General features: G+C 40.2%; 1 protein-coding gene across 2 annotated transcripts in view; it reads right to left on the reverse strand.

The window, feature by feature from the left end:
• SEL1L (SEL1L adaptor subunit of SYVN1 ubiquitin ligase) overlaps positions 1–20,422 on the reverse strand; it is a 60,888-nt gene extending 40,466 nt beyond the window's left edge. The window contains exons 1-3 of one of the 2 annotated variants that reach the window (XM_004055539.5): positions 20,166–20,422; positions 14,178–14,215; positions 13,216–13,447 (exon numbers count right to left, since the gene is read on the reverse strand). In XM_004055539.5, the coding sequence (XP_004055587.3) occupies positions 13,216–13,447; positions 14,178–14,215; positions 20,166–20,235 (340 nt within the window). In that variant the 5' untranslated portion in view covers positions 20,236–20,422. The remainder of the gene's footprint in view (positions 1–13,215; positions 13,448–14,177; positions 14,216–20,165) is intronic. The other variant, XM_055361853.2, reaches the window with a different exon arrangement.
• Between the last annotated feature and the right edge of the window lie 2,813 nt (positions 20,423–23,235).

Genomic DNA, 23,235 nt, shown 5'->3' on the forward strand with positions numbered 1-23,235 from the left:
CACCAGAAGGAATAAATTCTGGACACATTTTGGCACCCACGAAGGGACAATCAGCAAGCAGTGAGTACCATCGGACCCCTTTCGTTTGCTATTCTGTCCTATTTTTCCTTAGAATTCGGGGGCTAAATACCGGCACCTGTCAGCCAGTTAAAAGCGACTAGTGCGGCCACTGGACTAAAGACACGGATGTCAGGCTTTCTGGGAAAGAGCTCTCTAACCACCCCCAACTCTTCGGAATTGGGAGCGCTGGTTTGCCTGGAACCAGCTTCCGCTTTCCCTGTACTTCTGGGCTGAGCCAAGGGTGGACAGAGAGGAAAGCCATTCAGCTCCACCCGACAAGTTTGTTGACCCTGTGGCCATGAGCGGAACTCTCGAAGTCACGTCGCCCAAGTGAGACTCGCCCATCTATCCTATCTATCCCGACCCTTGCCTCCTGGGTCCTAATGCTTGTCAGACAAACTTCCTCTCGCCTCTCTTCTCTGAGGCTAGTCCTACTTCTAAAACAACTCCCTGTCTCTGGTGCTTTTCTAGTTTCTCCTATGAGAATGATTTCTAGTGTATACTCCAGGACTCTATTCCCTTCTTTAGGGACCTGGGCTCACTAACCAGAAAGACACAATTTTTGCCCAAAGCCCCATCGGGGCGGGGGACTAGCTTATCTGTAATTTTAGGATCCCTCCTCAGGATAGCAGGCCTAACAAAAGCTATTCCTAAAGCTAGGATATGGGGAGCCTCAGAAATGATATCCTTCCTATTCAAGTGAGGACAAAAGGCATCACTCTTCCAACTCTGGAGATCCCTCCCCTCCCTTAGGGTATGGCCCTCCACTTCATTTTCAGGGCATAACATCTTTATAGGACCTGGGTAAAATCCCACTACTAACAGGAGAATGCTTAGGACTCTAACAGCTTTTCAAGAATGCGTTGTTAAGGGTCACTAAATCCGATTTTTCTCAGTCCTCTTTGGGGTCTAGGAGGACAGACAAGGGTGCAGGATTTTGAGAATGCGTTGGTAAGGGCCACTAAATCCAATCTTCCTTGGTCCTCTTTGTGGTCTAGGAGGAAAACTAGTGTTTCTGCTGCTTTGTCGGTGAGCGCAACTATTCTGATCAGGAGGGTCCAGGGACCCTTGTGGGTTCTTGGGCAGGGAGAGAAACAAACCAAAACTGCGGGCGGTTCTGTCTTTCAGATGGGAAACAGGCATCAATAGGCTCACCCTTGAAATGCATCCTAAGCCATTGGGACCAATTTGGCCCACAAACCCTGAAAAAGAGGCAGCTCATTTTTTTCTGCACTATGGCCTGGCCCCAATATTCTCTCTGATGGGGAAAAATGGTCACCTGAGGGAAGTATCAATTACAGTACTATCTTGCAGCTTGACCTTTTCTGTAAGAGGGAAGGCAAATGGAGTGAAATACCTTATGTCCAAGCTTTCTTTTCATTGAAGGAGAATCCACAACTATGCAAAGCTTACAATTTACATCCCACAGGAGGACCTCTTAGCTTACCTCCATATCCTAGCCTCCCTATAGCTCCCCTTCCTATTAATGATAAGCCTCCTCTAATCTCCCCTGCCCAGAAGGAAACAAGCAAAGAAATCTCCAAAGGACCACAAAACCCCCCCAGGCTATTGGTTATGTCCCCTTCAAGCTGTAGGGGAAGGGAATTTGGCCCAACCCGGGTACATGTCCCCTCCTCCCTCTCTGATTTAAAGCAAATCAAGGCAGACCTGGGGAAGCTTTCAGATGATCCTGATAGGTATACAGATGTCCTATAGGGTCTAGGGCAAACCTTCGATCTCACTTGGAGAGATGTTATGTTATTGTTAGATCAAACCCTGGCCTTTAATGAAAAGAATGCAGCTTTAGCTGCAGCCTGAGAGTTTGGAGATACCTGGTATCTTAGTCAAGTAAATGACAGACTGGCAGCCGAAGAAAGGGACAAATTCCCTACCAGTCAGCAAGCCATCCCCAGTATGGATCCCCACTGGGATCTAGACTCAGATCATGGGGACTGGAGTCATAAACATCTGCTGACCTGTGTTCTAGAAGGACTAAGGAGAATTAGGAAAAAGCCCATGAATTATTCAATGATGTCCACCATAACTCAGGGAAACGAAGAAAATCCTTCTGCCTTCCTCAAGAGGCCTTAAGAGAACATATTCCCCTGTCACCCGACTCACTTGAGGGTCAATTGATTCTAATGGGTAAGTTTATTACCCAATCAGCCACAGATATCAGAAGAAAGCTCCAAAAGCGAGCCCTGGGCCCCGAACAAAATCTGGAGGCATTAATAAACCTGGCAACCTTGGTGTTCTATAATAGGGACCAAGAGGAACAGGCCAAAAAGGAAAAGTGAGATCAGAGAAAAGCTGCAGCCTTGGTCATGGCCCTCAGACAAACAAACCTTGGTGGTTCAAAGAGGACAGAAAATGGAGGAGGCCAATCACCTGGTGGGGCTTGTTATCAGGGTGGTTTGCAAGGACACTTTAAAAAATTGTCCAATGAGAAACAAGCTGCCCCCTTGCCCATGCCCACCATGCCGAGGCAATCACTGGAAGGTGCACTGCCCCAGAGGACAAAGGTTCTCTGGACCAGAAGCCCCCAACCAGATGATCCAACAACAGGACTGAGGGTGCCCAGGCCAAGCACCAGCTCACATCATCACCCTCACTGAGCCCCGGGTACGTTTAACCATTGAGGGCCAGGAAATTGACTTCCTCCTGGACACTGCGGCCTTCTCAGTGTTAATCTCCTGTCCCAGACAACTGTCCTCAAGGACCGTTACCAACCAAGGAATCCTGGGACAGCCTGTAACCAGGTATTTCTCCCACCTCCTCAGTTGTAATTGGGAGACTTTGCTATTTTCACATGCCTTTGTTATGCCTGGAAGTCCCAGTACTCTTATTAGGGAGGGATATATTAGCCAAAGCTGGAGCTATTATCTACATGAATATGGGGAACAAGTTACCCATTTGTTGTCCCCTGCTTAAGGAGGGAATCAACCCTGAAGTCTGGGCATTAGAAGGAACAAATTCCGGACACACCACCATTCTAACTTATAAAAGTGTACGGAGCCCAAACCGTACAAACATGTGGTTTACACGCAATACTATCCATTTTTCTTCTGGGATTCTACAGTTTTGGTACATGCTAGCAGAGGGTGATTACAAACTAGTTTTCAATAAAAACTCCAGGCACTGGGTCTCTAACGAGCCTCCCTGGTAGACAACATTTCACATGCGTTGTTACAATTTGCCGCTGGGGTAATTAAGTGATCCTGCATCAGTTCTGTGGGAGAGGACCCTTGGAAGCTTCTACCTTGTTTCCTCCAGACATCCCCCACCCATGTACCTTGCACCTGTGCTGATTTTGCTTTGTCCCCTTTTGCTGTAATAAATCATAGCTGTGAAGGCAACTATATGTCAAATCCCCCTACCAAATCATTAAACCTGGGGATGGTTTAGGGGTTCCCTGACACAGATGCATCAGAAGTGGGATTTGCTAGAATGACCCTGACTCACTGATATATGATGAAAGCGTTAAGAAGAGGAAGGCTAAAGGGCAGAATATGATGAATCTCTGGGGCCTGAGTGGTCATGGAGTCATCCACGGTATGAAGCAGTAGCTGAGCTGCTGTTTGTTGAGAGCCATAGAATCTGAAAGTAAAAGATCCAGCTCCAGGAAAGCTGGCTTGCTGGATGCCACTGACTGCTTTTAGTCCTGCTGGCTACAATGAGGGAAAAGGCAGTGTACTGCAGTGAGGCCTGTAGTTTTTGTTCTCTCTTCTAGATGGGGAGAGAAAGGACCCCCAAATTCCCAAGGATGGGCCAAACCAAAAATGTTACAAGTTTGAACTGCTCTCTTTAAAAAGTTAAATCTGGTCTGGAACAAAATTTTAGATAAACCAGAAAACAAACAAAAAAACTGGGGGAGGTAACAATCCAGCAGTTTTTTTTCAGCCTGGCTGCTGCTCTTGCTACAATATCCTCCCCCGCCTCCCTTCCTCCACTGCATTCCAGGATCTTCCCTGGCAGCTGTAATGTTAACAGTGCAAACACTGAATTTACTGCTAGGAGGCTGAGTAAACTGCAGTAGGGAGAAAAAAGAAAAAGAAGAATATTTTTAAAATGGCTTTATATTTTGTGGCTATTGCATCTAGATGTATTGTAAAAATTAAAATAAAATGTTAAACACCTGTAATTTTGTAAATACCAGAGGAATAATCCTGATCAGGGGAAGCTGCAAAAAAATGTTTAGTGGGACACAACTTCCTTGCTTTTTGCTGCCAGTGAGAGGACTGGAATTTGAACTCTTTTGAGTTTTGGAAACAGAGTATCTGTAATTGATGGTTTGCTTCCAGGGTTACCATGTGTACCCTCTGGGACTGAACTTCTTCTTTTTTTTTTGAGACAGTCTCACTCTGTCACCCAGGCTGGAGTGCTGTGGCATGATCTTGGCTCACTGCAGCCTCCGTCTCCCAGGCTCAAGCGATTCTCATGCCACCATACCTGGCTAATTTTTTATATTCTTAGCAGAGATGGGGTTTCGCAATATTGGCCAGGCTGGTCTTGAACTCCTGTCCTCAAGTGATCCACCTGCCTTGGCCTCCCAAAGTGCTGGGATTACAGGCATGAGCCACTGCGCCCGGCCTGGGACTGAACTTCTTGTACTCTGACTCTCATGAGACTGACTCAGCCCTGGAAAGCTTTTAGGTCAGCTTCCACTTACTAGGCCACAGTTGTGCTACAGCTGATTAAAAAAAAAAAGTTAATACAGAAACTTAAGACCACGTACAAAAACAAATAATAGGTAAAATGTGTTTTAAAAAAGGTAGGCCGGGTGCGGTGGCTCACGCCTGTAATCCCAGCACTTTGGGAGGCCGAGGTGGGTGGATCACCTGAGGTCAGGAGTTCGAGACCAGCCTGGCCAACATGGTGAAACCCCATCTCTACTAAAAATATAAAAATTAGCTGGGCGTGGTGGCAGGCGCCTGTAATCCCAGCTGCTTGGGAGACTGAGGCAGGAGAATCACTTGAACCCAGGAGGTGAAGGTTGCAGTGAGCAGAGATCACGCCATTGCACTCCAGCCTGGGGGACAAGAGCGAGACTTCGTCTAAAAAAAAAAAAAAACAAAAAAAAAAGGTAAAAAGATTAGAAAGGTTAATATAAGAACTTACGGAGGAAGCCTATTGTTTTTCTAAGATAGACCATTATGATAAATGGGAATTGTTTTAACTGGCTAAGTCCAGGCCTCTTAAAAGGCATATCTAAAATCAATACTGCAGGCTGGTCTTACTACTATCTGGGTCTTATTGGTAACTCTTCTATAAAGATGCCTTGGCCAATGACCTAGGGAGTAGACTGTGCAGAGAAGAGTTAAAAAAACAGACATAAACTTCTCTCTTTGAGAAGGCTGGCTTCCAAGGTTGGCCCTTGGTTAGCATCTGGAAATTTAGATTTCTGGAGAGTTCTCACCATCCTACAGATAAGAGTGGCTCACCCAAACTGTACAATGTTGAACACCTGCTTTCCTTCTGCAAGTTTGGTACATGCCAGGAAGAGACTGCCAAGTTAACCAGCCCCCAATAAAAACTCTAGTTCTCTAATAAGCTACCTGGGTGGAAAACATTTCGCATGTGTTATCTTAACTTGTTGCTGCTGGATTTAAGCACTCCGTGTGACTCCTCCGGGAGAGGACCCTTGAAAGCTTACATCTGGTTTCCCCTACACTTCATTCCATGCTTTTCCTTTGCTGATTTTGCCTTCTAGTCTTCCACTATGACAAATTATAGCTGTGAACACAACTCTACACTGAGTCCTTTGAGTCAGCATAGATTTACTAGGAACACTTCCTATCAAATTACTGCACCTGAGGGTGTGGTCTTGGGGTTCCCCAACACAACTGGGAATAAGTGTGAAATATTCAAGAAATAGCAAGAGGGCAAGTTTGGTGGGAGTCACCTAAAGGTGAGTGGCAGAAGAGTTAGTTAAAGAGACAGGAAGGGCCTGATGTCAGGCCTTGTAAATAGAAGAAGTTTGGATTTTACTTTGAGTAGGACAGGAAGCCAAAGGAGGTTTCTGAGCAGGAAGTAGTCTCAGTCTGGCTGCTGTTAGGGAACTGATAGTGGGGGAAAGAGCAAAAGGAAGAAGGCCAGATAGGAAGCTCTTACATATAGTAAACACTTTGGTTCAGGAACCACTTCAGAAAGGAGAAACCTACATTTATTTTTAAGAATGAACAGAAATTTGACAGTGGATTTGGGCAAAGGAATGAGGAAGGCATCCTAAACAGTGAGGAGAATCTGTACAAAGGCCCAGGGGCATAAACTGTATGTTGTGTTTGGAGAACAGAAAAGGGTTTTGTATTGCTGAAAAAGGCTGCTTAGGGAAGGGGTACACTGAAGGCTCTGTGAATCATGCTAAGGACTGCATACTTCATCTCTCAGGCAAACAGGGAAGTAATGGAGGCCTGTAAACAGGGGAGTTATGGGGTCAAATTTGAGTTTGAGAAGGATTAATATGGTAGCAACATGATCGAGAGGCTGACAAAGGGCAAAAGTTTCAAAGTAACTGTCACATAACCCAGTTCTAGTGTAGCTGGAACTGTACACAGAGCCATATATATGCAATTTATGTCATATATTATATATGCATAAGTACTTAAGCATTTTCATATATTAAGAATAAATTAAAAACAAGTCTAAATCATTATTGAAAAGTGAAAACTGGTACAAATTAATCTAAATGTTTATAAAGTTGTTGATATAACCAGAGAATTATTAGTGATTTTAAAACACTGTATTATTACAAGTCCCTAGCAAAATATATACCGAGAATAAGAAGGACCATAAAGGAATCTTGTGCTGCATTCTGTGGTCCCACAGTTAGTGGTAAGGGCCACTGTTATTTTGAAACTATATATGCATATTTGTTATGATAAAACAAAATAACATTAATGTCATTAGGTACTAAGATTTTCAGCACCCGTGAAAGGAGATAACACAAAAGAAGCAAAAACTCTCATAAGGTGGAAAGGGCTCGCAGCAGACCTGTAATCTGTTCTTTCTTCTCACTGGCCCAAAACAGAGTGAGCAGATACCTCTCTCCAAGCATCATCAAATCACCTTAGAAATATGGTAAAGAGAGACCTCTGGCAAACACACTGAAGGTATTTACTATTGGAAGAGTCCTTGCTTATGAAATGCTTCAGCAGGATGAACTTGATCTGTCTACATCGCTCATTATACAAAAACCTGGGATGTATGTAGGCATGACTCTCTAGAAAATATCACATACACTATGTAATTATCAGAGAAGAAACCAGTGATGTCTCATGTCGGAAACAGCTTTCTTTCGTGGAACTGACCCTCTACAGGCATTACTCAGAGGCCTCGAGTGTTGAACTCTGGGCTGGAGCACAGTCTAATTGAGGAAAGAAAGGACCCGAGAGCAGCTCTGGCAGTCACAGACTTCTCTACAACCCGCTCACGTCTTATGATAATTTTATCTTTGAAAATATTTGCCAAGCTTGATACCAGGTTAGGATCTCTGATTCTTATAAGTTCAATTTGTCAATCTGATTTTTGTTATCTTGCCTGTAATATTTAATTTGAACTGGAAGTTATCGGTATGAAAGATACATTTCCTAACCCAATGCACCAAAAAGGCCTATAAGTAATGAAAATTTAGCAATGCAGATCACTGGTGCTTATATTATCTAACCCACCAAAAGCAATCTGGGTTCCTTGGAGAAATAGCTGACATTCATTTCTGGGTCAAGAAATGTACAAAATAAGTTTAGGACATCCTTGTTCTGCCTGGAAAAAAAAAGTTATGAAAGATCACCAGGATCTAGTCAAAAAGACAAAGGAATGATTACCAATGGCCAAAAAAGGAAAATTCTGAGCAATCAACAAAAAAGAATGATTGCAATGAACAAAAATACGATCATGTGACACATCAAAACTTCTTGGCCAATGACAGACTGTGTATACCACGGTGGTCCCATAAGATTATATCGCTGAAAAATTCCTATCACCTGGTGATGTCCTAGTCGTTACAACACTGTAGCACAATCCATTACTCATGTTTTTGTAGTGAAACTAGTGTGAATAAACCTACTGCACTTCCAGTTGTATAAAAGTATAGTAATACAATTACGTACAGTACATAACACTTGACAGTGATAACAAACAACTATGTTACTGGTCTACATATTTACTATACTTTTCATCCTTACTTTAGCATGTACTCCTACTTATTAAAAAAAAATGTTAACTGTAAAACAGCATTAGGTGTGTCCTTCAGGAAGTATAGGCATCGTTATCATAGGAGATGACAGTTCCATGCCTGTTAATGGCCCTGAAGACCTTCCAGTGGGACAAGATGTGGAGGTGGAAGACAGTGATACTGATGATCTTGACCCTGTGTAGGTGTAGGCTAATGTGTATGTTTGTCTTAGTTTTTAACAAAAACGTTTAAAAAGTTAAAAAAAAATTTTTTTAAATAGAAAACAGCTTATAGAATAAGGATAATATATAAAGAAAATATTTTTGTATAGCTCTACAATGTGTTTGTATTTTAAGCTAAGTGTTACTACAAAATAGTTGAAAAGCTAAAACATAAAAGTTTATAAACTAAAAAAGTTACCATAAACGAAGGTTAATTTACTATTGAAAAAAAATTTTGAAAATAAATTTAGTGCAGCCTAAGTGTACTTGTTTATAAAAGTTTACAGTGGTGTACAGCAATGTCCCAGGCCTTCACATTCACTCAGCACTAACCACTCACTCACAGACTCACCCACAGCAACTTCCAGTCCTGCAAGTTCCATTCATGGGAAGTGCCCTAGACAAGCGTACCATTTAAAAATCTTTTATACCATATTTTTATGTGCTTTTTCTATGTTTAGACAGGCTTAGATATACACACAATTACCACTGTGTTACAGCTGAGTACGGTATTCAATACAATAACAAGCTGTAGAAGTTTGTAGCCTAGTAGCAATAGGCTATAACATATAGCCGAGGTATAGGCTACACTAGCTAGGTTCGTGTAAGTACACTCTATATTTGCACAACGATAAAATTAACTAGTGATGCATTTCTCAGAATGCATCCCCACTGTTAAGTGACACATGGCTGTCCCTCAGTTATCACTGGAGGACTGGGTCCAGGACCTGGCCTGGTGGTACCAAAATCCATGAGTGCTCAGGCTGTTTAGATAAAATGACGTAGTACTTGCATATAACCTACGCAATCCTCCTGTTTTACATCATCCCTAGACTACTTCTAATACCTAATATAATGGAAATGCTATGTAAATAGTTATGCTACATTGTTCAGGGAATAATGACAAGAACAAAAAGTGTGGACATGTTCAGTACAGTTGCAACCACCCATTTTTTCCAAATATTTTCAAATATTTGGTTGAATCCATGGATACAGAGGGCTGACATGTATATAAGAATCCATGAATTTATAATGATGCTTGTGATATTGTGAAAAAAATATTTGATCTTCATCCGTTTCCAGAAACATAGCTCTTAAAATCCCTGAAATCTCTTGAGTGATAAGAATGTCTTCTGTATGATAATGAGATAATTGGTGGCTGGAGGCTCCTAGATAGCCTTGGGATAGGACTTGGTTGCCAGGGAAACCAACCATTAGATTAGATTAGAGGGTTAGAATTTACAGTCCCACCCCCCAACCTCAGAAGGGCAGAGGAGCTAAAAGTTGAGCCAATAAATCAACGCGCAATGATTTAATCAATTATGCCTGCATAACAAAGCTTCCATAAAAACCCAAAATCGCTGAGTTCTGGGAGTTTCTGGAAAGCTGAGCACATGGAGATTCCTGGAAGGTGGGTGGCGTGATCAGATCAGAGAGGGCATGGAAGCTCTGCAGTCCTTCTCCCATACCTTGCCCTACGCCTCTCTTCCATCTGGCTTTTCGTCTCTATCCTTTGTAATATCCTTTATAATAAATATAAATTTATATTTACATTTACCCATTTATCATGCTTCCCAGAGTCCTAAGTGCTAGCAAATTAATTGAACCCAAGAAGGGGGTTGTGGGAACCCTGATTTATAGCCAGTCTGTCAGAAGCACAGACAACCTGGGGCTTATGATTGGCATCTCAAGCAGCGGGGACTGGTCTTGTGAGACTGAGCCCTAAACTTGTGAGATCTAATGCTATCTCCAGGTAGTGTCAGAATTGAATTAAATCGGCAGACATCCTGCTGGTCTCTGATGGAGAATCCTCTGCAGAACTGATTGCTTACTTGGTATGTGGGGAAATACCCACAACATATCTGGTGTCAGAAGTGTTAACTCAGTGAGAAAGAGAAAGAAAAACACACCTTGGTTTGGTTTTTACTATATCCTTACAATGCTCAAATACAAAGCAAAACAAAACAAATACAAACAAACAAAAACATACTCATTAGTCTCTTTCAGAGATTGCCTGGGCACCAAATTTTCATTTCACAACAGTGCAAAGGAAATAAGAGTTTATCTAGCTTTCTCTGGATGAGACTATATTTCAGGGTAATCAAAGACTTGATGAGAGAAAATTCTTTATAAAAGAATCCCAGGTAACAAATGCAGGAGGAATGGTAGAATTAGAAAGTCACCATTTTGCAACCCCTAATAATTAAAAGATCCAGGCAACAAACATAAATGGTTGCCAAAACCCCTAGGCAAAAGATTAATGAGGAACTTTAGAATGGTGAGATCAGGGTGATACCACCTGACCTCGCTAATTAATCTTAACATCAGTGAAAGTGGAAAAATCAGACACTACATGTCTCTCAATGTAAAGCAATAGAAAGTACACACCACCACCCACCTATGAAATACTCTCAATAAAAAGACAGAACCAAATCTACCCACGTCTCTAGAACTAACTCCCAGTTTATAGAATAAACAGCAGATAATGGAACAAGCTCAATGACATTACAAGTTCATGACCAGCAAGATCCAAAACGTGGGAAACTGTATAGCAAAAAGGATACTGCATATTTCTTTAGCAAATAAAATGACACTTAAAAACAAAGGAGGGGCTGGGTGCGGTGGCTCACGCCTGTAATCCCAGCACTGTGGGAGGCCAAGGTGGGCAGATCACTTAAGGTCAGGAGTTCGAGACCAGCCTGGCCAACATGGTGAAACCCCAACTCTATTAAAAATACAAGAAAATTAGCCAGGCATGGTGGTACGTGCCTGGTATCCCAGCTACTCAGGAGGCTGGGGCATGAGAATCTCTTGAACCCAGGAGGTGGAGGCTGCAGTAAGCCAAGGTCATGCCATTGCACTCCAGACTGGGCAACAGTGCAAGACTCTGTCGCAAAAAAAAAGAACAACAACAAAAGAGGGAGAACAGCAACAGATTAAGAGAAACCTAGGTCTTAGCTTAGAAATGAATTCAAACAAATAAATTGTAAACAGACACTTGAAGCAACTAGAAAAATTAAACAGTCTGGGTATTAGGTAATAAAGGAGTAATGGCTAATTCTGTGATTTTGCTGAAAAGAACATTCTTAATAGAGAGAGACACAGAGATGTAAAAGCACATGCGGAATTTGCCTAAAAATATTCTAGGAAAGAAAAAAAGGGCAAATGTGTGTAGGGTAGTAAAGATGAAAAGACCAGCAGAATGTTGATGTCTGTTGAAGCTGAGTGAGGGTTGGTAAGGGGTGTCATTTTACCCTCTACTTTTATGCATGTTTAAAAATTTCCCAGGCTTGGTGTAGTGTCTCATGCCTGTAATCCCAGCACTTTCAGAGGCCAAAGAGGGAGATCACCTGAGTTCAAGGCTGCGGTGAGCTATGATCGTGCCACTGCACTCCAGCCTGAGTGACAGAGTGAGACCATGTCTCTAAAAATATAAAAACTAAAAAAAAAAAAAAAAAAAAAAGTCCCTAATTAAAAAATGAAGAATGAATTAAATTATAATATTTAGTAAAAATTTTAAAATGGTAATACACACTTGGGTGAGGTACAGGAAAAGAGGTATTTTCAGAGGAAGTAAATAGAATTACTTTTCTGAGGAACAATTTAACAATGTGTATCAACTGTCTTTTAAACTTTTACATCCAATTCAGCAAATTTACTTTAAGAATTCTAAGGAAATTTTCACAGATAGGCACAAAGATACATCTAAAATGATCTCCCAGCAAAACGTAAACGTTTTGGTTTATGGTACCATATATTTACAAATAAAATTTTTTATAGCCATTAACTAGCAAATTGAAAAACAGCTAAATGACATGGAAAAACATTTATGGTAAACTGTTAAGTGCAAAATGCAGGCTGCAACATAGAATACACATTTTGACCCAATTTACTTTTCTTAAAACTACCGATACACCTAAAAAAAATCCTGAGAGAATATTCTCCATGATGTGAGTAGCTGTTATTTCTAGTTGATGGGATTCAGGTACTTTTAATTTTTTAAAAATAGTTTTCTATTCATGAGAATGGTATATTTGTAGTAAAAAAAAAAATTCTATTTTTTTAAAAAGTTCAAATTTGGATCAGTTCCTGAGAGTGGTTAGTAATGGAATAATAAACAGATAAGGCAGTGATCATTGAAATAATAAATGACAGAACGGCAACAAGACATGGTAGAATGCATACATTAATAATTTTTAAAAGGATTAATATTTAGAAGACTATTGTGAAAAAGGTCAAGTTTTAAATTGAAAAGTAGAGGTTTCAAGATTGTGAAAGTTAGAATAGGATGGAAGTACACACAAGCGTCAGCTGAGGGATAAACACCTAAATCAAATTACCTAGGATGATCGACAAGGTTATTGTAGTAATAACCCTACCACAATCCTGAAAATAACCATAGTGGCATGTTAGACAGTTCTTCCTGAGTTTCTGTTTTGTATGCTACCCTGATAGATTATTTTTTTAAATTTCTCAGTGAGAAATGTATTTACATACTGGAGTCCAAAAAGAAATGTCAGGATATTAATAAAAAGATAAATGCAATCTCATCTATTGAATTCAGCTTATGTAACTTGGGTCAAATCTGTTAAGTGAATAACTTTGGTATATTAAAATCTAGAAATTCTCACCAAACTACACTCCATATATTATTTGTGGGTAATAATCAGTGAAGCCAGTCTTCTTCAGCCTCTTTATTCATTAGCTTAAAATTTTCAGTTGTCCCCTAAATAAATCAAAAAGCAAGGAAAATGTCCAGACTACCTGGTTTCCGTACTTTCTTTGGCTCTTCATAGTCCTTGTTTTCTGGATTTGGAGACTCTAGAAAGCTGATATCTTCTGTGACACTGTCCCCCTCTTGGCTCTTGAGGCTGTCTTCCTCTTCTTGAATAGAGGATTCTAATTCAGATTCTTCTGAATCAAGAAATATTTGACCAGCAACTACTCTGCCTGCAGTAGTATGGTCCTTTACTGACTCATCTGATGTCAAAGTAGTCTGAGAATATAAAGTATTTTTAGTTATCAACAATGCCAAGACTTTCCCCAACCCTATTTGACCGTTATTTTTACTAATCCAGATATCACATCTCCTTCAGCTCCTTGAAGTGCCACACTCACTCATCTCTATAGGCTTTGGCACGTGTCCATCACGTGCTGTCCTTCATCACCTAACTTGTAGCCTTTTTGAATTTCAACTTAGATGTTATTTCCCCCAGAAGCCTTCCTTAATTCCCAAAGTCTGGGTTTGGTTTTCCTCCACATGCCCCCAATATACCTTATACTTCTACTTCCTGCTTTTATCTACATTCCCTCAAATCTAAAGATCAGAGCTCATAACTGACTGCAGGGTTGGGCTTGGTTAGTACTTGGAAGGGAGAGCTCAATCAACCAATAAGTGCATTAGCTCACTGGATTTATTTTTGAAAACTGGAAAGTGGAAACAAATGACACAGGTTAAATCTTCAAACTTAGACACACACACACACACACATACACACAGAGCACATTCAAGTTGAAATGAAATATTTACTATTCCCTCTTGTAGGTCAGTAATTTTTTCTTCCTCCAGAAAAACTAGAACTAATACTAATACCATCTGTCTTTCTCTGTCCTTTTTAATTCAACTGTTACTCAAAAGTTGCAGATCTCATATCCTTTCTAAGATACATAATTCATCCTTTTAAATCAGGCAGCAAATACTGGCCAATACACATTTTAGTACATACCTTGGAATCTAAGGATTCATCCTGGCTGCCTTCTTCATCTGCAAAGAAATTTTAAGACAATTTACTAATCTTTCTTGTTGGGAAATTAGTTATTATTAAAAGAAAACATGTGAAAAGTATAGCAAATAATCAAACATTGGATAAATAAACCTAGAATTATTTTAAAGTTAGCTGTATTCAGCAATTGTTCAGAAAAGATCAAGTGAAAGGAAAAAAAAATGGGTTGGGGGTTTAGTTTCTCTCTTTCTCCAGAAAAGACATTAGCTCCATATGTTACAAAGGTAGGAAGACCAACAGCCTCCACCAACAAAAACAGGTATTTCTTCACATTCCATCCAATTCTTGTGGGTCTATTTAGTCTATTTCTGAGAATGAGTTACTAAGTTCATAAAAATAAATCTCTAATTTCATACTCCGGGCTTCCACCTATTCTGTTTGTCTGCTCAGGATCTTGAGTTAGAGTAGCTCATTTTAGTGCTAATTAGTATTTGTATTGCTTACTACTATAGTAAGGATGGAAACTAAGAATTATTATTTGATAGCAGAGTTGCAAAACAATTATATTTAGGATTTGTGTTCTACTCTACTCAGAGATAACCAGATGCAGGTAAAAAGCAGCATGGTCCTATCATATATTCACTCAATTGAGAGCTATGTAGTAAGAAATCAATAACTTATATTAAACAATGAAAAACAGCCACCGGTTACACCTTGCTTACACATTCACACAGCCTGCTTTGGTGTTGTCTGATTACATTAATTTTCATTCTGTTACTTTTTCCATGTTTTCTGACTTTTACTTTTCTGGCTGCTTGTTACTCTTCTTCCTGCTCTTACATAAACACATGCAACAACTCAATGTTCAGATGCAAATGCTTGATTTTTGTATTCCTTGCCAGTTTAAAACAGCAAATCTGTCAGATCATCTTTAAGTTTCCCTCTTGCTCTTAAAATTACCTGATTTTATTCAGGAGTGAGTTTCAGTTTTACCTGCTCCATAAGCTGTATGAGAAATTAACCAGTAGACAAAACCCTGTAAGACCATGTGATTTTTTACTAGAAAATTTGCTACTATAGTTGTCATTTATACTTTACTTCATACGGCTATATCCTAAATATCATTTGTAATTTGCAACTCTAAAATATAACAAAAAACCTGTGTTAGAGTTTGTTATCAAAGTACTGAGTTAAGACTAAGAAGTATAACCAACTCAATTATGCACAAAATACAAGACACTACCTCACAATCTTTCTTTCGAATATTTGAGGAAACTAGTCCATTAGTGAGGTTTTGCCATACATGAAAGTGCTGTCAAGTCAAAGAAAATTTAAATTACAGCTACTATTCATATTCACCTACTTTTAGATTACCTTCAAAGTATGTTTTACTTCTGGCAGGTGGAGAGAAGGGTATGCCACATATCAGTCCCACAGCGCCCATAACATTAGGCAATGATGTCGGTTAATTAACAATTGTCCTTCATGCTAACTTCTTCACAAGTATTACCCAAAGCCCAATTTCTAACATGTGGTTCAAATTCCATTCTCAGCAAATCTTTAGATAAATTTAAAAAACCCATCTCTATAATATATCTAAGTTGTACTGTAAGTATATGTAATTAATCACAAACTCCAACTAGTTAATATATCAAAACAGATATTAAATGTTTAAACGTATATGAAATACCCCCAAATACTGAATGAAACTTTAGATTAGCTGGAACTCTAAATCACTATCACTAAATTGCTACATTTAGTACCTCACCACAACAGGTTACATAGGTAGCTAACAGATGAATCATATGGACACACCTGTAAATACACTTAAAGACATGTACATTTCACACAGCACAAGCTGTTAGGCATTAGAGTAGCAAAACGTGTTTTCAAACTCCAAGAAACATGATTTGTAACATCAGGGTTATTTCATGTGAATTGCATCATGCTTCTCTTTCTCTCCCTCTCTCTTCGCAACCTGGACTATATGCTAATATTACTGGTGAATAAGATAATTCTCAGTTACTAAACTGGGAAAGCCTACTCCAGATGGTAGTCTCAAAGCATAAGCTATTTTCTTTTTCAAACTGATATAAACATTCACACAACACTTTTTAAAGAGTTGTTTATAACCTAGGAACTTCTGATAAGTAGTATTCAGGTAAGGATTAAAGAGACTGAAGTTATGCATAAATAAAAAGCAAATAGTAATGTTTTCATCAGAACACAGATATCAAGCAACAAGAAAAAAATGCAAAAGGATTAAGTTATGCACTTCTCGCTCATCAGCATCACATCCAAATGGTTCATATTATTTTATTAATTGTACACCTTCCTTTGAAAAGGACCAGTTTTTATTTTTATTGTATTAGCTAACAAAACTGCAAAGTACCAGAGATAACCTTTCAGGGAAAAGTGATCACTACAAAATCATTTTTCCATTCATCACGTAAATTAAACAGACTGATAACCTTTAAACACAGAAAGTCTAAAGAGTTTGGTGAAAACAGACCAGATATCCTGTTCTCTGCTTTAGCTCTAAATCGGTACAGATCCTAAGATACTCTCGATTCTAAATTTCTTCAATTCTGAGACCTGGAGAGCTAGGTCTGGAACCTGGCTTCATCACATGTTAATTCTGACACATGGTTCAGTAACAAAAGCTTGGTCAGCCTCTGTTTCTCAATCTGTCAAAAGGGGTAACACCTCTGTCCCGCTGACTCACAATAATATTTTAAGGAACAACCAAAACAGTGAAATTAAACATCCTCTGCTGTCTGAAAACTACTCTCTGAATTTATAATTATTACCTGAAATACCTGGCAGTGGACCTAACTAAAATGACTAACACTTCTTGGCACAAAGAAAAAAAAAGGTTAAGCCATTTGCCTCTTCCTGCCAAAAATAAGAAAGCATGCATTTGTAAGAAAAATTATAACCTTTTCACTATTATCCTGAGAAAATGAAGAAATATCTTTTTAGTGTCCTCCTTTAAATTTATTAATAGAAAAGAGAAAATGTTTCTAATATTAGCCACGTGTCAATGACGAGGATATGTTCTGAAAAGTGTATCACTGGGTGATTTCCTTTTTGTATACTTAAATAAACCTAAATGGGATAGCCTTCTACATACCTGGGCTACATAGTGTAGCCTGTTGTTCTTAAGCTACAAATCTGTACAGCATGTGACTATACAGACTACTGTAGGCAACTGTAACGTAACAGTAAGTATTTGTGTACATAAACATAGCTAAACATAGAAAAGCTACAGTGAAAATATGGTGTAAAAGATTACAAAACATATACCTGTCTAGGGCACTTACCATAAATGGAACTTGCAGGATTAAGAGTTGCTGTGGGTGAGTGAGTGAGTGAATGTGAAGCCTAGGATGTTACTATACACTATTGTAAACACTGTACACTTAAACTACACTAAATTTATTTTTTAAAAAGTGTGCTACCATGTTCCAATGGCTACAATGTCACTAGGTGACAGGAATTTTTCAGCTCCATTATATTCTTACAGGGCCACCATCTTACATGGGGTTCACTGTTGACCAAAATGTCATTATGTAGCATGTGACTATATCCTATTTTTACATGCTTCTAAAACATGATACTAGCTAACAGCTATCAACAGCGATAGAATCAAGATTCTCTTTGTTGGCTGACCATACTCCACCTGGAGAGATGCGGCCTGCCCTGGGTAACCACTAATGTTCAAACACAAAATTATCACCAAAAACTTGATTTTAATACTGGAGTAAAACTTTAAACTTTGAGGCCGAAACCCTGTGAATGAAAATCACAATTGAAAATCCATAGCTTAATTTACACAACTTTATTTAACACTGGGTTTTTTTTTTCTTTTTTTTGAGACAGGGTCTCGCTCTATTGTTCAGGCTGGAGTGCAGTGGCATAATCACAGCTCAGTGCAGCCTCAACCTCCTGGGGCTCACTCCATCCTGCCACCTCAGCCTCCCGAGTAGCTGGAACTACACGTGTGCGCCACCACACCTGGAGTTACGTAGAGATGGGGTTTCGCCATGTTGCCCAGGTTGGTCTTGAACTCCTGGGCTCAAGTGATCCTTCCATTTCAGCCTCCCAAAGTGCTGGGATTACAGGTATGAGCTGGGCCCGCACAGGTGTTTTATGATATATGAACTTCATGTGAGCACAGCACTGCCTTTATTACCTTTTAGCATGCACATCTACATTGTTTTAGTTCTGGCTAAGGCTTTTGCCTTTACCACTGAAATGTTTTGGCACAACTTTAACTATGATGGAAATCAGAGCAGACATTTCTTGAATACAGTCCTCTACCTACATCAATACAACCCAAGGATTTAATATATCAGTGTTAAGTCTTTTATCATAACATCCTGAAAGCCCCAACTGCTGATCTTCAAATATCTTTTCCACTGGCATGGAGCTCTAAGTATATAAAATGCAGTCAAAGACAGACAGCACAATTCCTATGCTTTAATTTTCTTTAAACTCTGCCAATTAAATTCAGAGGGATACACACCGTGCTCTTTCATTACTGTAGTTCTCTTTAGTGTGAAGAATCCCTCATGGAGATTGTTAATCTATGTATACCTGAGCTGTTCCAGACCTAAAACCAAATGTTTAACAAACCCATAAGAGGAATTCTGATGCAGGAGGTCCATGGTCCAGCAGGTACTCTACTCATTAAGCTCAACAGCTTCATTCCATGCTTTTTGATCAAATATTAAATAACTGCTAAAAGTGCTTCGAGAGTTAAGTGTAGTCTAAAGATCTGGTCATTAACTCAAACCATCACTACTAGTGGAGGGAGGGGAGTGGACCTGAAAGAATGATGTTGGCAGTAAAGTAATTAGCATAGGGTTGGTGCTTTTGAAATGGTATCTCAAACCACATCATGGATAGAATTTAGGTTTAGGCCTCTTATTTTAGAAGCAGAATGACGTTATGGCATTGATTTACAACTAGGACAGGTAATTTGGGGATTCAGATAACCATCTGGAAAATTTTCTGTTAAAAAAAAGCTGACATTTATTAAAAAAAGAAAAAGCTGACATTTATACTCCGTGTTGTCCCCCCAAAATGTCAAGCCACAGAACAGCTGTCCTGTTAACTGAAACTGATTAAAATTCCAAAGTTTTACTGTACTAATTTTTATTTATCAACACTTAGAAACACGAAGTTTTCATGAACACTCTCAAAATGGAAATTTTCAAATGTAGGCAGATTAAAACATTAAAAAAGGGGTAAAAAACAGAACCTATTCTAAAAATTAGCTAACTGGAAAATCAATTCAAAAGCACACAAATTTCTGTATCTATAGAAAACGCATCTTATAAGAACCAAGATTTTCCCAAACATCATAAAATGACTGTCAACAAACATGGGGCAACTCAGAAACACTGTGACAGGTCACCGCTTTCTCAGGAAGGTTTCAAAAAAGTAAAATGTGGCTACGATGAGATCAAAAATCTTCGTTTTTAAACAGACAAACAGACCAGGGACCATCTCAGGTGTTAAGCAAACTCACCAAACTACTGTCAACATCCTGGTCTGGATGGATCCTCCTCTGCCCCAAAGTGACAGCTCCAGGTTTGTCAATTATTTAACTTACAATTCCCAAGCCCAGAGTTCTAGACTAGACCCTTCCTCTACCCCAGGGTCGAGGAAGCTCCACTCGGGCTCCTGTATCAGGATTCATTCCTTTGGAGTCAATTCCGCGTTCGTGAGAAGAGTCGCGCAAAGTTTGTTACGTGGGAGAGAGGTGTGGGCAGGGTGACCGCCCCTTCTTTTTCCACCCCACTCCACCTTCCTAAATAGCCCCTTTGGCGCAGGCCAAGCAAAGCCCAAGAGCGAGTGACAGCCCAGTGCGAGATGTGCCCAGGGAGAACGGGGTCCCGAGCCTGGAGTCCCCACGGCCCCGCCGGCGGTAGAGGCTGGGGGGCGGAGGCTCTGGGCCTTCAGCCCGAGGTGGCGGATACTGACCCGAGGACGCCGAGGCCAAGCTCAGCAGCACCGCACAGAGCAGCAGCGTCAGCCCTATCCGGACCCGCATCCTCCTCTCGGGGCCGGTGCCAACCCCTAGAGCTGTCGCCTTCGCCTCTGCCACCACGGACTCAGCCACCGCCGCCGCCTCGCCGCTGCTCTTCCTGCTCTAGTCTCCTTCCTCCGCCCCTTCCCAGGCTTCCCTGACCCAGCGCGCAGCCAATCCCCGCCCGCCGTCGCGGGCTTCTGGTCCAATCACCATGGTCTCCCCGCCCACCCCATTGCTCCGCCCCGGGGTCATTCATTGGCCAATCATTGTACGAAGCTCCCACACCAGCTTTCTCGGTTGGACCACGACTCACGGACATGGCCCCAGCTAATTGGTAGCCCCTGGGTTCAACCGGAATCAGCGCGTGAGTCAAAGACTGGGAGAAAGAGGCTTATTCGAGACTACAATTCCCAGAATGCGCTTCATGTGATTATCTCGGGGGGTACTCTTGGGAAACGTAGTCCATCGTAGGGCAAGATTTACAAGTGCGGGTGACTGCTGAAGTTAGAATTTAACTAACACCTGGGCTAAATATTAACTCAAGGCTATGGATTCACAAGCCTTTTAAAATTGACCCAAAATAGATATTAAGGAATAATTTTAAGAACTTGTAATGTGTTTAGCATCTTTTCCTGTTTTATTTAAAAAATTTAAATTGGGCATAGTGATAAGAGCACTGAGAAAAATGCCACAGTTAGTTGAATTTGAGGTGTTTTTTAAAACTTAGATAAAACAGTACCGTGAAGTACGGAAACCAGGGTGCAACTCACTACCTGTCCTCCTTTCTCCGACAAAACAAAAGGAAATAAATCCACTCAGCACAGATTATCTCAATACAGTATTTATTCTCACTAGGTTCACCAGACAATAATCATCAAGAAAATGTGCCAACAGCTTTGAAAAATTATTTTAAACACTTGTCCTCATCCTTCTCCTCTTGTGAGTTGCATTGTTCTCTTCTTTCCTAACTAAAGTCAGGAGACCAGGTTCACGTGTGTGGAGGTAGAGGTGATAGTGATTGCATTGCAGGCACAGAAATACTCTATGTAATAAGCACGAAATCCAGGCATGTTCCAACTGAGTAGCAGAGCAGTGGCTTGGTGTGCCTGCCCCTTCTTTCCTCAAACAGTGTCATTCTGCTTTCCCTGTCATCCACCCACAGTCAGCTCTAAGGCCTAGAACCTAGTCCAGCCAAGTGAAGGACTTTGGAAAAGTCTCTGCTGGCCATGTGTCTTAACACTTCTGGGCATTTGTCTTCCTTCCTTTTTTTTTTTTTTTTGTTTTTTGTTTTTTGAGATACAGCCTTTTATTTTCAGGAAGATGGTAAAAAACCAACCACTGTTTCTCATTCACATCGGAGGAGATGAAAGAATTATCTCCTCCAAAAACTTGTCTTTTCAACTACAACCTCCTTGGCTCTCATCACCATTTCTGTCACTAACAATGTTCCCTCTGAGTTCCTCTGATTATAAATCATAGAGTAAAATCTGGTATATTTTCCTTTCTTTTTCATCTTGTTGATAATCAAGTTCTATCAATTTAAACTATGTAACTTTTAAATTGTTTTATTTTATTATGTACCTCTGTTCTCTTCCTCACTGAAAACTCCCCTAATGGCTTTCATTTTCTCTCACCTGGATGATGCACCTGAGTTCCAGCCATATTCACTGACATCATTCTCCCTTTAACCTGAATCACATATCATGGCCATATTAATTTTCCTTAAACACTGCTTTCATATGCCTACTGAAAATTTTCAATGGCTACACTTTTCACAGAATAAAAGAAATTAGAACTTATTCTACTCACAAAATAGGAACTGTGCTGACAGTTCTACTCTGTTGGGGAAGTACCAGGGAAGAAACTTCTGCCTTCTACAGAAGAGCCAGTGATTATCTCTTTGATTAAAACTGGGGAAAGTTTGCTGCTTAGTTAAGGCCCAACTTCTTTTTTCAGTTTTGTCTTTACTGAGTACGTCTTATATTTAAGGGTTGTTCTGGGTGCTGCTGCATGGACCAAATAGCCACTTCCGTTTTACTTTCCAGATTTCACATTAACACAATCATGTCTTCCTAAGGGTTCCTCTACCCTTTCTCCAACTGCCCTTGCTTCTTTCACTTAGCCATAACTCTGGCATCCTTCCCGATTTCATTCACATTTCGTCTTGGATCACACTTCTCCAACCAGATCTGTCCCCATTAATCTTCATTTCTCTAAGAATCTATTGAACACTCACAATCTTGCCTTATAAACAGATTGTAAACATGCTGAGGCTGGAGATGATCATGTGATTCTGTGTATAGGTATATAGTGCTGGACTTGCCACCACTAGCACTAGTTAATTATTTATTGGTTGATAGATATGTCTTGCCTGTCTGTTGTGAGATTCAAAATGGAGACACAGGATAAAAGCACTTTCTACATTGTAGTATGTTTTACATATAGTATTGTTTCTTATTGATTGCTTGGTTGAGGCGAAGGAGGGAAATTAGTTTTATACCCTTAATGTGAAAAGGGCTTAGAGCTGCTAGAGCTTCTGCCTTTAGCCAGCAATGAGTAACTGACGTGCTCTGAGAATTCTCATAGGACCTGACTTCCTGGGGAAGTTCCAAGTCTCCAAAGTGGTTCAGAATATGCTGTGGGAAAGTCAGATTTATTTTATCAGCCTGCTATATTGCATGAGATTAATTAGAAAAAAGGTTGTGAATTCTCCATGGCCTATCCAGTCTGTGCATACATTCCTCAAGGTTACCTGCCAGCATTCCCAGTTAAGGTTATGTACTTGTACAAAATGTTAATATTATTTATTAATTCTTAGACTGCTTCAATATTTGCTCAGCTGTCTTTATTCCATCTGTCCATATCAGCATTCTGGGTCATTGTCAGAGATTTCCAAGTTGCAGAAAACCTGTTTGCTCTGCATTGCAACACAGCATAGCACTCAATAGAGGTAGGTAATAAACACCTTTTAATGCAGATGACACTGATGTAACCTCATTCCATTGAAATGAATCAAGCAAT

This window comes from Gorilla gorilla, chromosome 15 (assembly GCF_029281585.2).
Source record: "Gorilla gorilla gorilla isolate KB3781 chromosome 15, NHGRI_mGorGor1-v2.1_pri, whole genome shotgun sequence".
Classification (NCBI taxonomy): Eukaryota; Metazoa; Chordata; class Mammalia; order Primates; family Hominidae; genus Gorilla; species Gorilla gorilla.